The sequence below is a fragment of the Caretta caretta genome, chromosome 2 (assembly GCF_965140235.1).
Source record: "Caretta caretta isolate rCarCar2 chromosome 2, rCarCar1.hap1, whole genome shotgun sequence".
Lineage (NCBI taxonomy): Eukaryota > Metazoa > Chordata > Testudines > Cheloniidae > Caretta > Caretta caretta.
Genome location: NC_134207.1, coordinates 135,544,042 through 135,560,731, shown reverse-complemented (window position 1 = coordinate 135,560,731; position 16,690 = coordinate 135,544,042). Strand labels below are relative to the sequence as shown.

Here is a 16,690-nt window from a genome sequence, read left to right as displayed (position 1 = left end):
TGCACTCCTCTGAATTACAGTGACCATGTGAAATCTCACATACGAAAAGATTTTAAGCCCTAATCCTGCAAAGAGAACAGTGTAGGAGCCTGCCAGACCAGGGCTTTATTTCAGACAGCCTATATTGGATCATACGGATTGCATCAGTTTTTTAAGCAGGTAAAGAAGGGCCTGAGAAGCACAAAAAGCAGTGAGAGAAGTGGCCAAAGGAAATCACCCTGTACAGGCAAGAGCACATTAAAGGTTGTCACAGGGAGCAGGCTGGGAAGCGACACATGGCCGAATCCTGGTTATCGCAGCACTGCTGATATGGCTCTTTTCTGTAACACGCTGCCATTGGCAGCCTCTGGTGGCTGCAATCTCCAACTGCCTCACAAGATCTTTCAAAGAGGATTAAATGCAGTGTGTTTAATACTGCTGGCCAATACCTTCAGAGATTGCATGTAAAAGACTGTCAATACACTGCTGCTGTTTGCAAGAGTTAGAATGATATGGAGATGAAAAGCTTAATGATTCTCTTACCTAGCATCCTCAGGAGAGTCAGCAATCAAGTGGTAGGTCCTGTCGGCCATTACTATATCAATCCCATTTTCTTTACCGGTATTATCAACAATCTCTCTGAAATGGATGCAAATGCCAGAATTAACGCTAGAGAGATACCCCATGCACAATGACAATGCCCTTCTAGTGAGCAGCTTAGACATGCTAATATTTCAGAATAATATTTACTTGTTTTACCCTGATTCACTTAAGATGTGTAATGCAGACTCCTGTTACTTAAACATTATCAATTCACCAAAACAATATTTGTCATGGCCATCGTAGCCACTGTCCAAGTTACCCATGTTCAAAGCACTGTGAAGCTTCACTTTTTAAAGTGGCCTTTTTTTCCCCACTTGTCATTTAAAAAATAAATACTTACAACAACAAAGAAAAACCTTACTAATGAGGAGGAAGAGACCCATCTCTGAACAAATAACCAGTGTTGAGGAAAGGAAACATAAGATCTTACCCCTGACTCCTTAAAATATTCAAGGGGTTGTTGAAGATGCCAGAAATGCAGGCCAAGATTTTCAAACGTAATGGCATTTTGTCTGTCAGTTTTTGGGTGCCCAGTTTAAGACACATTAAAGGGCCCTGGTTTCCAGGAAGTGCTGAGCACCCATCTTCTGAAGACCAACCCTTTTGAGGTGCTTAGGTGTCATGGGGAGAAAGGGGTAGGGGAAGACTCCCTACCTGGCTCCTGGGACATGGCAACCCCAGCTCCTAGCTCCATGTGCTGCCTCCGCTCCACCCCAAACCCCCGTTCTGCAGCTCCCAATGGCTGGGAACCATAGCCAATGGGAGCTGCGGGGGCGGTGCCTGTGGGCGGAGACAGTACATGGAGCTAGGACCTGAGGGAGGGGAGTTCTTGTCACCCTTCCAGGAACTCCTCACCCCCAGGTAAGCACTGCCCCGCACCCCAACCCCTGGCTCTGAGGTCCCCACACCCAAACTCTTGCTGCTGGTGGGCAGGGGGGTCTGAGACTGCCCCAGCCTGGTCTGGGGGCTGCCCGAGCTGCTCAGGTGGCCTCCGGTCCAGGTGCACCAGCCACTGCAGAAGTCACAAGGGTCACAGAAAGACCTCTGTGACAAACACAGAGCCTTAACCATAACCAATATGGTAGACGTGCATATCGAATTCAAGAGTAACAGAAGGCTAGTTGTAAGAATCCAGGATCTATATTCATGGATTTACTATGTCAGTAGCTGCCCATTACTACTGTGACAGATCTGTATATGCTCAAAGGGCCTGATCCAAAGCCCACTGAAGTCAATGGGAATCCCATTCACTTCAGTAGGCACTGGATCAAGCCCGGAGAGTAGACTGAGAGAGCAGTCACATCCGCAAAGAAAACTTGATGGAGCTTTGATTTAGGTTAAAAATAAGTTAGTAGTAATAGAATACAAATGATAGGCTCTGCTCAAGGTAGACAGAGAACAGGAACAAGGTATTGTAACTAATCCTAACATACATTAGCAAAGCCATGTGGGGCAAATTCCACACATTGCCACACAGAACTGAGACTACACAGCACTATCAGTCTTTCATCTTAATACCCACTTAGGAACCCCCCCTACCCTCAAACCTAAGATGTACTGAAATTTTAGAAGAGAAAGTAAAGACATTTTCACATAGAAAATCTTTTTTTCAAACATGCCTGCAGAGGCTTGGAATTGCGACACACATGGAACTATCTGTACCTGATAACAGTATATACTCCCACTCCTACATTATTAAAGTGCTATGTGGGAGTTCTAGTGACTTGATTATAATTGAAGTCAATGCAGGTTGCACAATTAAAGGCTGTGAAAATGTACTTTCTAGTGACTGAAAGCACTTTGATTAATTATAAGAATCTGGTATAGTGCGGAGAGATGGTAGCCTCTCCACAGTTAAGGCTGTAACCAGCTTCCATTATAAAGCCCTCTTTTAACCGCCATACACTTTTAGAAAACTGGTTTGGCCAGTAAATCAGTGCATTTATATTAAAGGTAAAGGAAAATGTAATTGTGGTTACAGGTCTCCCTGAGAAGATATCTGACTGTGACTCACAGTAGATTAAAAATTACTAAGACTAAAGGCTAGACAGTACTTCTTTCACCTTCTTCATTCCAGGTCTCCCTGTGGCTGAAGGCTTGACATCATTTCTCCAACTGTCCTGAATGACTACTGAATAAGTAGGGCTGGGATTTTCAGATGTGCTCAACATTGGTCTGATTACATTAAGACCTCAGTTGACTTAGATTGGAGTCAAGTTAGGACAGTGCTTAGTTCTTTTCTCACACACACATAAACACATGTACGAATGCATGGGAGTTGAGGGCACTCAGCACCTTTCAGGGTTGAGCCCTGACAGGTGTTTATGTAAAGCTATGTCCAACCAAAATGCACATGTAAACCTACCTAGCTGTTCGGATTTGAATGGTGCCCTTCAGCTTTTCTTCACTGTCATTTTCAAAGTACATGAGCCTGGATTGTCTGAGGACAAACCAGCGTTTCTTCCAGTTTCTTCTGGAAAGCGTAGATGATCCACCCCCCTTTTTGTGCAGCCAGCCCTGTTTGAGTGCTTCCTGCTTGGAACGGAACCACAGAAAGGTCTCGTCTTTCAAGACACACCAGCGTCGCTTCCATGTGTTCATTAAACCGCCTGGCAGAAAAGAGAGAGGATTAGCTTAAAAGGTTACATTAAAAATAAATAACAAAAAATATCAATCTAAAAAATGTAATACCCTGAGTAGGTCTATCTCGAAGAAACTAACAAATAAGTAACCTTTATTTATAACTAAATCAAGAGACTGAGACAACACTGACGATGGAAAGGTGTTAACCAATCACTGAAGTGACAATATCGCTGCCTTTCTGTTAGGAATCATGAGACTGAAGACCTCATTTTCATATACGCTAAGGCCACCTCACGCTGTTCTGGGAATGTACAACAGCTTTAAAGTGGGTGAACGGTGTAAATAGGCCTTACTGGAAATGAGAATTAGGCCCCAGTAGTTTATCCCAACAAAAGCAATGCTAACACCAGAGTTTAATACATATTCAAACTTACAAAAAACATCCCTAAACGTTTAAGGTTGCTATGAGCAAATAATACCAAACTCAAAACTACCAGAGCTGGTACAGCTGAGGAAACTGAATTTACCATGGAAACTGTTGCTGATTTAACTATACAAGCACAGTTAAACCACCATAACTCCCATAGTGTGGGTGCAATTATACCTATATAACCGTGCTTATACTGATATAGCTTATTATCGTTTGGGAAGCAAAATAAGTGATACCAGAACTAATTGCAACCCCACTAGGATTTTATTAATATAACTACATTGGCAAAAAACCCATCCCCCAATCAACATAGTTACAGTAGTAAAACTTTTGAGGGTAGGCCAGGCCACAGCATAAAGCCATTCTGCATACATCACCTTTTCACACATACCTCACCATCTCGATACAAATCAGTCACAGTCATCATGCTGACACAAACTCAGACAATGTTTGTCTGAGTTAAAACAATTTAACTCTGTCCACTGTAGGATGGCAATGTATCTGGAGGATATTTACTCATTAATTTGGTTGTGATTTATGTCTGATATGCCCTCTGGAACTTTAACTGGTTTTAAGGATTTATTTTTGGGGGGTGAGTGTATTTTTGTAATATTGGATTTGTGAACGGAATTATGTTGTGATTAGTAAGGAGAGTTGCTGTGGTGTTGCATGGTTTGTAGAGTAACTGTCATTGTTGTTAGAGGGGAGAGGTAGAGCAAATTTTTGTGGGTCATGTAAGTTCCCACGTCTTCTTACGTGAGGGCACTACGTTGATAAACCTCATATATAGAATAGAATACAACCTATAGGCTGTTGCCACTCATCTGCTGGGAAAACTAAGAATCATAACAAAAAACTCCTGAATATATTCTTTCCTAAATCTCTCGTGGTGTTTTGTAATATAGCCTATTTTGGATTACTGATCCTAAGCCCACTGAAAGACTTCTGTTGACTTCAGAGTGGTCTCTGGCACTGGCTCCTAGTACACTGCATGTCAGAATGTTTTTATTTATCTGTTTAGATTGGAAGGTCTTTGGGGCAGGAACAGTCTCTCCTTTACCTCTGGTAGAACCTGGCTTTCTAGCCACTTTATAAGACATATCCAACGTTCAGCTGTTCACTCGTCAGTGAAGATGTTACGTGAAATGAATGCAGACTATAAAAGGTAATGAAGTTGAGCTGCTTGGTCCATGTCCCTTTGCAGAAGAGGAACTATCTGCAATCTGCCTGATACAAGACATTGCAGTCAGAGCTTAAGTTGAGAATGGCTCTCTCCACGTCATTCTCTCACCCCTTAATGAAATCATAAACAGCAAGCAGTACTGAAGTGGAGCTATAATCCTTAAAACAGGAAAATACTAGAGAGATTTCTGAACATTTTGGTTCTTTAACCAGCTCTGGTCGGCTCTATACCTTTCATGTATAAAAAGCTGTGGAAGTAGGGCAAACTGACACAACTGTAGACCGAATCCCTCCGATAGGAAAGTTCGTCATCTGTATCAAACCTGGAGTCAAAGTCTTCTTCACTGTCTTCAAACTGTGGAAGAAAGGGAAGAAAGGTGAAATGAGCAGCCAGGAGGCAAGAAGGACAGCATGTCAAACAAACGTTAACTGCCTCTAATATAGGAAGGAGCTTACAGCAGAATGGCTAATGGCTAATGCAGAATAAAAACATTTTAAGAAAAAGCAAAGTTTAGATTTTTATACAGCAGATTTTTTGAAGTCTGATACCATAACATTTTGTGACGTTTCTACAACACATGCTCCGTGGTCAGGTATGTATTGCACAACAGAATAATGGGGATGGGTGGGGAGAGGAGAGAAACACATATGGAAAGTTAACCCTACCCACTTCTGAAACAGCTCTTGGAGGATCTTTACCATCTCCATACTCTTCTAGCTGGGAACATAATGTTCCCCATTGTAGTTATTATTCTCATTGATAGTAATCCCCAAATTGCTCCTGTGGGGAAGGAAAGATGCTGTGGGGACAAATAAGGGTGTCCAGAATAGGCAGTGTTGCTGGGAACAAGGCTCTTTCTTCTCCCAATTTGCATTGTGGGCAGACTTTCAGTCTATTTATCTTCTTCTCCTGGGCTGACAATTTCATTTTGGAGCTGTCAGTCAGGAATACAGGGTGGGATTTTCAAAAACAGCTAAGTGAGTTTGTTGCTTAACTTCTGTTGGCATAACTAACTCACTTAGGCATGTCTGAAATGCCTCCCACTGTGTTGAACAGTGTGGCCCATTCCGGCATCCCATCTGAGAAAGAAGCCCCCTACCTCGGCTGGAACATTGGCAAAGTCACTGCCTCCTCAGATATTCCCCAGAGCCTGATGGCCCTTCATGAATTTATACATCTGAATTTAATCCTTACAGTCTAATCCTGAGGAGAACTGAGCTTTCACCATTCCCACTAAAGTCAAAGGAAGCTCAGAGTGCTCAGCAGCTCACACTGTGCACTTGGTTTATAATTAGCCCTACTATCTATATATAACAAACCTATGTAACAGCTTTACAGCTGTTAAAGGGAGTTATCCTTTTGAAGGGTGAAACTGGTGTGCACTACCTCCTCCCACCCCTCAAGACCTGTATGTAACACTCAATTTAGACGGTTTTCAAAAAGCAAAATCTACAGAGTATCCTTAGGTATGGGGCAAGTTCCCCTCCTGTCCCCCCGAGCCCTTACACATTCAGTTTAAGTTCCTGATCTGGTTTCATACACAGATAACCATGTAGGGGATGGGGGATAAAAGGAGTCTTCAGTCTACACTGTTGAAATGTATCAGGATGAAACATGTAATTGTTCACTCATTCTCTCAGGTGGGAAATTGGTCACTAGGTATCGTAGGCAAAGCTGGTATGGAAAAGTTCCCAAATAGCACCACACAAGCTAATTCCCTAATGTCAGGGAGGGAAAAGGTGCCAGAGTTTATTTCTTCCCTGCAGGAAGAGCCTTCCTCAGAAAAATAAGCTGATGAGAAAACAAACCTCACAGAATTAGCCAAAGAAATACCAATTTATTCCTAGGGCAACAGCAGTCAAAACAAGAGTAAAAATAGCTCATTGTATTTTATTGCCTGAAATATAACAATCCAAGATATTTTAGTGCTGCTTCTGCCCTCAGAGCCAGTCAATATTTGTATGTTTTCATGGTTGCTCAAGCACTATAGGCTCTAGTCCTTTTATTTTCCCAATCATAAATAGTTTGGGTGTATATTTGGTAGATGAAACCAAGTTCTTTCAAGAGATTTATGGTTGGAAGAATAAAAGGACTGAAAGCCTACAGTGGGTTTGAGAAACGGCCCTGAAGAAGAGCCTTCCACAAAGGAGAAAAAAGTGTCCCAAGAATTCACATTCAGTAATATGAACATTTGCTATTATACGATAGTTACTTTTGACAAAGAAAGGTTTTGTGTATCTAGTTTCTCAAGGCTTTTTGCAAACAGTTGATTCAATACTATTCTATCCTGTATATATAGTTGAATCTTCTTATAATGAATTTACTCACCTTCCCCATATAAGAACTGTACTTAGACTGTACCCTAATCCAGGTATGGAACTCCTGATTGAAATTAATGGGAAGTTCTGCATCAAAATTGATAGAAGGATATAACCCTGTCCAGAGGTTCCTCTAACTAGGAATGCAATTCACACATCTAATCTGTCTGTGGATTTCTAGTACACCCATCCCAATGGTATCTAGTTGCCAGTAGATAACTATGTCCAAGTTCAGTGTAAGCAAGGTCAAGCTATATATAATGTATGTGCATATTTATAGGAACAGACACAGCTACTGGATTTGGTACATCTACCATTCAAGGAAAAATTTAACTACCATTTCTTCTGAATGTATAATGTTAGTGGGTAACAAGAAATAAAGGTACTCACAGATGACTGGGCTCCTTCAGAGCTGAACCTGTATGCCCCAGAACTGTTGTACGTCCCCACTGAGCAGCGGTAGTCAGGAGACCACTGGCTACTGTGAGAATTAGAAAAAGTCACGCTGCTGCCAGAAGTGATGGCACCATCTTCATAGTCATCTTGATCATAATCATAGTCCCCATCGGGAGAAATCAGTTCCTCAGAATTTTGGGGTCTGCAGGACACATTTTCTGGCATGCAGTATGTGGATTCACCACTCGAAGAGTTGTGGAGACTGAGAGAGTCGTGGCCGGAAGCAATAAGCATGGTGTTGCTAGCAGCAGGACTTGTGGGCACTACTGTGTCATTCATATAAGGATCCTCTTCTGAAGAGTCATCACTAGTTCGAATGCCACTCGTCCTCTGATCTGAATGGCCATGCTCACTTGGATTGGGTGAATCCTTAAACGCATCATCATCAGCTTCAAAGCCCTCGTCCACCTCCTCCTCAGGGTATGGCTGGCTGAAGTTAAAGTTGGGCTTTTCACTGCACGCATTCCCAGTCAGTTCATTGAGCTTGGCAGAATAACCACTGCCCACAGAAAGTGACCTCTCGATGTTTCGGACACATTCATCAATCTCATCAAAGTTCAGAGACTCCAGGAATTCTTGAGCTGCTCGGCATGCCTCATCCTCAAGCCGTTTGAGTTCCTCGTCTCGGAGCTGCTGCAGCCTCTGCAAGGAAGCCTCTGTCAAGGACAGCTCTTGTTGCTCCTTCATGCGTTGCAAGTCTTCGATCTCTTTCTCCAGGCGCAGGATCTCTTCCACCTGTTTGTTTTCTTTCTGCTTCTCCAGCTCTTGCTTCAGCTCTGCTTCCTTCTGGGCTTTCTGAGTGGCTGCCAGTTCCTGCTGCTTCCTCTCCTCTTCAGCCTGCATTCCAAAAAGAAATGCAAGATTCCTTACTTTCTGTTGTTCAAGCTCCGTAATCCTTCCATGTTGTTCATTTAAAAGAACCCTTCTCCCTCCATGTAAGAAGATGAAGTGACAGTGTTGTTACATTTACCCATAGACACTGGAAAGCTCAAATGCATGCAAAAGGCTCAATCCTTGCCAGGAACTAAATGAGGTGTGATGTGAAAGACATCCCCATGCAAACAACTATATCAAGTTTCTTTTGGCTTCACCTGCCAACTTCTGTAATAAGTTTAGTTTAAATGCCCTGGGTGCTTTTTCCTTTTCTTTTCTTTTTTATTGGTTGGGACAAGAGATAGAAATAAACAGGATGGCAGAAAGCAGGGGCAGCGAGTTATATCTCCACGTGGTGCCTTAGCACCAGCAATATTCAGAGCCCAGGGGCCCAGCTCCACCAATATTTGGGGCCGGGTGTCCCCACCGACCCCACCTGCTGCCCCCCCGATTGTCCCCCAGCCCCCTCTTGCTGCCCCCGGCTCCCCGCGCGCCTCCCCGGACCCCGGAGCAAAGCGTCCCTGCCTTTGCTTCTTCCGTGCAGCTCCATGCTGCCACCCTGCAGCAACTGCTGCTGCAGGGTCTAGTGCCCCCCACCTCCACTGCCAGGACACACCAACTCTGAGCCTGCCCTTCCACCTCAGACCCTTCCCTTTTCCGGTGGGACCCTCCACCAGCACAGGGGGCCCCTCTGCCTACAGTCACTGCTCCTGCCCCATGCTGAGCAAGGAGGCAGCCCCATCCCTCACCCCCAGTGAGGCTACAGTCAGGGGCAACAGCAGGGGAGAAGGCACACGCAGCACCCCCCGGCACCCACCACGGGGGAGGCAAGGGAGATTCCGGGACCTGAGAGGGGCCCTAGGAGCACATGCAGTGACAGTGGTGGGGTGAGTGTGCTGCTGGGGGGGTGGGAAAGGGGGGCTCCTCCCCCAGAGCTCGCTGCTGCCAGCAGGGAAAGGGCTGGGGAGAGTCCTCCTCTCTGGCCCGTCCCATAGCAGCCTGCCTGCACCCCAAACTTATCCCCAGCCCTGCCCCACCCCAGAGCCCACACCCCCAGCCAGAGTATTCACCCCCCCACCGCACCCTCAACCTTCTACCCTAGCCCTGAGCCCCCTCCAACACCACAAACCCCTCATCCCCCTGCACTCCAACCCTCTTCCCCAGCCCTGAGCCTCTCTAACCCCCCAGCCCCAGACACAGCCCTCACCCCCACATTCCTACTCTCACCCTGAGCCCCTCCCACACCCCAAACCCCTAATTCCTAGCCCCAGACAGAGCCCTCACCCCCTACACCGCTACTCTTGCCCTGAGCCCCTCCCATACCTCAAACCCCTCATCTGCAGCCACACCCCACAGCCATCACCCCGTCACCAGCTCTCTCTGCACCCCCTCCCATCCCCAAACTCCCTCCCAAAGCCTGCATCCTGCACCCCAATCCCTTGCCCCAGCCTAGGGCCTGCACCCCAGACCTCCTCCCCCACCCAAACTCCCTCCCAGAGCCTTGGGCAGAGTTTGGGGGGCAGAGTTTGGGTGGGGGCGGGTTCTGGGCACCACCAAAATTTCTACAAACCTGCCACCCCTGGCAGAAAGTATTAACAGTGTAATTTACCTGCTGGGCAAGACGTTCTGCTTCTTGCCTTTGCCTTTCCCTGCAAGGATAAGAAGAAAAAAAAAAGTTAGCAAGAAGAAGAAAGGGGCGAGGGGACTTCATTAGGGCAGTAGTAGAGTTTTCAGAGGGGTTTTTTGTCAAATACAAGTAGCAACTCAAAATGAAACCACTAAGGGTATATTCTCCCCTTGTGTGCCTGAGAAACTCCCATGAACGCTACACATATCTCTCGTCATCACTAGTAAAGATTTACAAAATCAGCTGTGATTACTTGAGGCAAAGGTGATATAGCCTGAAACCCATGAAACCTGATGTTTGCCTTTCAGATCCAGTCAAACAACAGCACACGCTGCACACCTTTCCTCCTCTTCTTTCCTCCTCCTCTCCTCCTCTTGTCGCCTCTTCTCCTCTAATAGCTGTCTGTAAACACGTCGAGCAATCTGGCCTCGCAGCTGCTTCTGCAAGGTTATGGCTGCTTTCCTCAGGTGAAGGAACTTTCTCCTTAGAAGGAATGCCCTGTAGTTCTTCTGTATCACAACCACGTAATAAAGCACCTTTTTGTAATGCTTTCTGAAAGAAGACAGAAAGAGCTTCTCTGTAAAGAGGGTTTGACTACCAGCTAACTGAGGTTTCTATGTAACTGCCCTGCATTAAAGAGTCCATGGTAGTAAAAAGGACAGAGGTATTAACTCTGGTCCTGTGACAGCTCTCCCATTATGGTTTATGTTATCTCTCCCTAGAAAGTGGACATGGTCTTTCTGTGAGAGAGCTAGCTGTGTCTAAACTAAGTAAATACACACCACCCAGCCTTACATTTTTAATACCTCCTCACAAGGAGATGCTGTTAGAAACTACCAGGGGTTTTGATATATATCCTGCACCATGAAAAGAAAAATCACACACAGCAAGATAGCATTGTTTTATGTGACATATTGTTCAGACTATATGGACAGGACTAATATGCACATGAAAAGAAATGACCTCATTATGCAAACAACTATTGAACTGTCCTCTATTGACTTATAGAGGAAACAGAGAAGTAAACAGATGGGATGGACTACCCTGACTCTTATACATAATGCATGAAACTAGGTGAGCAAATAAATCATCATAATTCAGTCACCCAATGTCATTGTTCTTTTGTTCTTGAACAAAGAATCATAAACTGATTGTTCCTAATTTACCTTCTCTTCCCTCTTTCTGTAATGGCAAACAGGATAAGCCAGATCCTCAGCTAGTATAACTCAGTGTAGCTCCATAGGCTTCAGTGGAGCTACCCTGATCTGCAGGGTCTGTGATCTGGACCCATGATATTATATGAATGCTCCTCTGTGTATCTTCTACACTCTGACATCTTAGTTATTAAAAACAATTCAAACCACCTCCTGTTTTATTAAAGGATTGACAAAATAGGGTTGAGATTTCCAAACCACCTATGGAATTTGGGTGCCCAATTCCTATCAGAAATGAATGATAATCCTCTAGGCAGCATTGGAAATCCCTCCCAATGAAGAGGTGCATCTGCATATGCAGCCCACTAGTTAATATTCCCACCTTGTTACCTACCGTGCTACATAACCTAAGACATGTGCTCGGATAATCATGGTTGCCTTGGTGACTTCTATCTCTCTCTGCTTCTCCAACTTGTTTTCCAAGGACTCCCGAAGAAAGACCTATGCAAGAAAAGTTCTGGCTTAATTGAATTCAGCTACCACAGTGATGGATGTCTCATAAATGCACATGAACATAACAATAACAATAATAAACGGCTGCTGGGATGCAAGGTTACATAGGTAACATAGCACAGTTGACATTGAAGGAGGAATTCAGAATCAATATATATATTTTCCTAAGAGGAAAAAAAATAGAACACTTTCCTCTTAAGAACTAAAAAGCCCCAAAATGGCAATTACTCCTCCTCTATTCCATGAGATCCTGACCCTACTGAAGTCAATGAGAGTTTTCCCATTGACTTAAACGGGGCCAGGATTTTACCCAAATTGTCTACTCACTAATGACTATAGTCAGCAACATTATTACTAGACTTTCTTCAAAGTAGCTCTAGCCTTCTGAAGATTAATACACACATAAAAGAACTTTGGCTTAGCAATGTGAACAATCTGACTGACACTGACAGAGCCAGAAAATTCAGCCTTGAGGCTTAAACTGCTTCAGAGTAACAACAATTTACTGCAAACTCCTAAGAGGGCCCATTCCTGCAAATTCCTCTTGCCAGGGCACAAATCAAAACAGAAGTAGCATCTACGTAAATGAAAGCAGTTTTAGGTCCAGGGGCTTGACTAAGGAGCAGATTTTTGTCCTGTTGTTAAGCAGTGAATCTACTGCTGTGGACAAATAACTCAGTAAGATTTACATGCACTTGCTGAGAGGAAAGCATAATCTGCTCACTGAAAAAACTTTGGAAATTTGATGAGCAAAAGATATGCTGAGTAACCACTTCTGTAGTAAATGATATATTTCTGTATTTTCTGTTTTTTAAGTACTTTCTTAGCTACAGCACTCATGTCAACACCACACCAACTTTGCAAAGTTACACTTGTTTTCTGAGGTTTACAGTAGTGTGTAAATTTTAACTGAAATGGGTAAATCTTAATTATCTTCTTGCACTCCTGTAACTTGATTTTTTAAACAATCTGGAACTCAAAAAAGAAAGTCCATTACCAAGTGGGGAATTTTAAAGTACATTTTCAGCCTGGAGCTAGTTTTTATGGTTCAATCACAAATCTCCTATGCTTGATCCAATCTTAATAATAATGGTGCTGATTAAGATGCTATAATGTAGTTCTGTGCTATGTGCCCTGTGTGGTATAAGACCTTTTCCGGACCTCCTCTTTCATCTGCATCTTAGGGCCGAATTGTCTGGCACCTACTATGGATGTATGGCTTGAAATATGGTGGACTTGTGGTGTTAGGCTGCACTGGGGCAGAAGGAGTGGCGGAAGCCTAGAGCAGGGACACTTTGCATCTGAAAAAAGAACAGGAGGACTTGTGGCACCTTAGAGACTAACCAATTTATTTGAGCATAAGCTTTCGTGAGCTACAGCTCACTTCATTGGATGCATTATTATGCTCAAATAAATTGGTTAGTCTCTAGGGTGCCACTAGTACTCCTTTTCTTTTTGCGAATACAGACTAACACGGCTGCTACTCTGAAACTTTGCATCTGAAGCACAGAGCCACGCTCGGGGGCAGCTGTTTATAGGAGCCTGGAGTTAGGGATTGTGGAGGTGAAGTGAGCGTGTGGCCAGTGTGGACATACAGGCACACACTAGATTCACTGAGCCAAAACTCTGTGTAGTACAGGAGGGCAAGAGTGTGTCAGAAGGAGGCAAAGAGGGCAGCAGCTGCTACTCCCGTCCACAGGCTGTAGTGGTGGCTGTGCAGCTGCTTTGCACCTTGCCTTCACATTCCTCCCCTCCCCTGCAGTTCTCAAGGGATGACACTCTACTGGTTGGGTTTTGCTATGAGATGAGGGAGGAGTAAAATCTTGTGTGGAGTTCAAGTGAAAAAGGATGTAATTCTCCTGGCTTTTTGGAGCCCGAATCCTCACCACTGTTCCAATTTCAGTGGGCACCGAGGAAATGTGTTGTGAGGAAAGAGCAAGCTGCTTACTTAGCAGGAGAGCTCTGTTGGATTATGGCCCCTTGTTTTTGAAGCAGGATTTGTTAACTTGGCAGAAATAACCATTAAAAAAGGTGACGGTCAGATATGCCTAAAATTTATTATTCTGCACTGATGCATTTTTCAATAGGAAAGAGAAAGCATTTCCCTAGGAATAAGGGCTTTTTCTGGAATTCTTTTACTTCTGTACAACAACAACAACAAAACACCAAACCAACTTCTCACCAATGAACACGGGGGACTCCCCATATGGAAGACTATGATCCAGGCCTGAGTGGAGCCTCAAAGGGGCTGGATTATACAACAGTTACCCAACGTTGGTGAGCACTCACTTGCATGAGAAGTCCCATTGCCTAAGTGCTCACCAGTGTAAAGGTGCACCATCTAGTTTTTTACAGAGAGTCTTTACTTACACATATGAAACAGCCTCTGCTTCAGTGGGTCTGCTGTCCTTTCCTATTCAATTTTGCTCTAGCACTCTCTAGATCACTGTGGTCCTGATTCAGGACAGCACTAAATTGCTTTCCCGAAAGGGGATGGATTTAAGCACGTATTAAGCATGGGCTTGTGTGTTTTCCCGAATAGGAGTGCTTTCGTGAATCTGGGCATGTAAGAACAAGAAGTATCTCAACAGCTGCCCTAATCCCAATGATGTTATCATCACTCCTTTTACATCAAAATGGAAGGGATAATATCATTAAATACCACAAACAGTAACTTTTTTTCTATTTGTTAAAACTGTTTTATTCCTCTTTTTGTATACTGTAATTTTAAAAAATGGATACAAAGCTATCCTTTTCCTCTTTACTGTAGTACAGATGAGCTGTATTGTCCTTTCCTCAGTAATGTGAAGGGTAGTTACAGATAAAGTTAAAACAACATTTAGGGTCTGATTTAGATCCAAAAATCAAGACAACTGGCTGCAACTTTGCCCTTGGCTTGCTACCTGTACTGATTTTTGCAGATGATGCAGGTGATCTTGTGCCTATGCAAGATGTACAGTTTGAATTTAATGTCCTCTTGCCCTCCTCAGAAATAAGCTCCTTACTGACTTGCTTCACTCGTACATTTACCAACCCCCTTAGGTGATTCTTGCACATCGCTGGGAAAGTTGTAAAACCAGCTCTGACAGCTGCAAAGGTTCTACTGTATATGGAGCTTTCAGAGCAGTGTGGAGTCTCTCCTATATATTTCCCTATATTTTGAAGCAATGCCCATGGTTTAATCAACATGACTACACATGAATGGGTGTAATACGGTTAACACACTGCATGCCTCTGAAAGAACATGCAGTGTGAAGCAAAACCTAGTTATGGCTTTGAATTTATAGCATTATTTGTAAACAGTGGTCTACAAGAGGGTGGGACAAATGTCAGTGTAAATCAAAAAGAAAAGGAGTACTTGTGGCACCTTAGAGACTTTAGACTTTAGTCTCTAAGGTGCCACAAGTACTCCTTTTCTTTTTGAAAATACAGACTAACACGGCTGTTACTCTGAAACCAGTGTAAATCAAAGTGATCTATAAGTCTTTAGGTCGCAATATAATGGGAGACAGTTTCAATTCTATCTATGTTATCTTAATGGGCTCTTTTGGATTTACTAACATGCTGCTTTTTTGTTGAGATTTCACCTTGTAAGAACACAACACACAGGAACCATGTGGTACTTCCATTCACTTCTTTTCAAGCCCTTTAGATGTGTTATGGAATGGATGGAACTGTTAAATGTAAATGCTACTATAGAAAGTCTCACTGAAATCAATGGGATTTTACAAGGTATCTTTGCCATGGATTCCTTATGATAAAAACACATCAAGAATAATAACAAAGCTCTTTACAAAAACTTATACTGGACAATTGACAGTTCAGCCAGCTTTACTTCTGGGTCTGTTATCCCCTTATTGCCCATACATAAGGCCCAGTAGCATCGGTGGGAGTTACACCAAGGGACATAGCAGTAACAGATGAGAAGCCTGCAGGACCATCTTGACCAATTCGGAATTGATCTTTACAGTATATTCCCTAGTACTTTGCCCAGTATACTTTTAACTGTTTCTTAGACTCCCATAAAATGGAATATCTATGCGTGCAATACTATTAAATGATTTGAGGAGGCTAGGGGCATACATTCACAGGAAGGATGGAATCTCTGCAAAGGCCTGTTGTTTGAGATCAAGCTTTTTCTCTGTGTTGTAGCCAAACAAAAAAAAAGTGTGGGTTTGGTTGCTCATGAACTAAAATACGTTTCAAAAAAAAATTTTTTTTTAGTTATTTGGCATGAAGAAGATGCAGAAGTGAGAGTTAACTGCCTGATAACATGCATGTCCAGTTTCAGCACAGTGTAACCCACAGAAGTCCATTTCTGCCACCCTTAAAAACACTGGGTGAAATCCTGGTCCCACTGGCTTCAATGGTGTCAGGATTTCACTCACTAAGAACCACCATATTCTGCGCAAGCAGTGTCATAGGAATGAATGGGTCTTCTCGCAAAGCAAGGTACTGCTCCATGTGAGTAAGGGTGTTAGAATCTAACATTTTAGGCCCTGATCCTACAAACACTTATGCACCCGAGAAGCTTTACTCACGTTGAGTAGTGCCATTGGACTCACATGGTCTACTTGTATGAGTAAAGCTACTTGCATGCTTAAGTGTTTGCAGAGTCTTAAACTAAGTTCTTCAGAGCAAGGGCTAGCTCTTACTATGTGTTTGTACAGCACCCACCACAATGGGGCCAACTCAGCTCTACCCCAATACAAACAGTAAGTTCAACCACAGCTGTGCAGTTGGGAGCTGCCTAAATACTGTCCTTAGACTCATATTAGCAACAGCCATGGAATGAAAGAGGACAACCATCTAATAAGATTATGTTACCTTATTTTTTCCAAGCTGCCATTCGGTGCTAGTACCATCATACAGATGAAGGAGGACGGCACACTTCCCTTTTAAATCTTCAGGCACAGTCAAGTTTCTCATTAGGACTTTATACCTGGCCCCCACCACAAAAAAAAATAAAAA

At 43.5% G+C, this 16,690-nt stretch overlaps 1 protein-coding gene across 1 annotated transcript in view; it reads right to left on the bottom strand.

The window, feature by feature from the left end:
- Positions 1 to 16,690, bottom strand: part of MYO10 (myosin X) — a 295,459-nt gene that overhangs the window by 33,393 nt on the left and 245,376 nt on the right. The window contains exons 21-28 of the mRNA XM_075125436.1: positions 16,547 to 16,661; positions 11,601 to 11,707; positions 10,392 to 10,604; positions 10,035 to 10,074; positions 7,487 to 8,389; positions 5,009 to 5,132; positions 2,948 to 3,191; positions 523 to 618 (exon numbers count right to left, since the gene is read on the bottom strand). Coding sequence (XP_074981537.1) covers positions 523 to 618; positions 2,948 to 3,191; positions 5,009 to 5,132; positions 7,487 to 8,389; positions 10,035 to 10,074; positions 10,392 to 10,604; positions 11,601 to 11,707; positions 16,547 to 16,661 — 1,842 coding nt within the window. The remainder of the gene's footprint in view (positions 1 to 522; positions 619 to 2,947; positions 3,192 to 5,008; positions 5,133 to 7,486; positions 8,390 to 10,034; positions 10,075 to 10,391; positions 10,605 to 11,600; positions 11,708 to 16,546; positions 16,662 to 16,690) is intronic.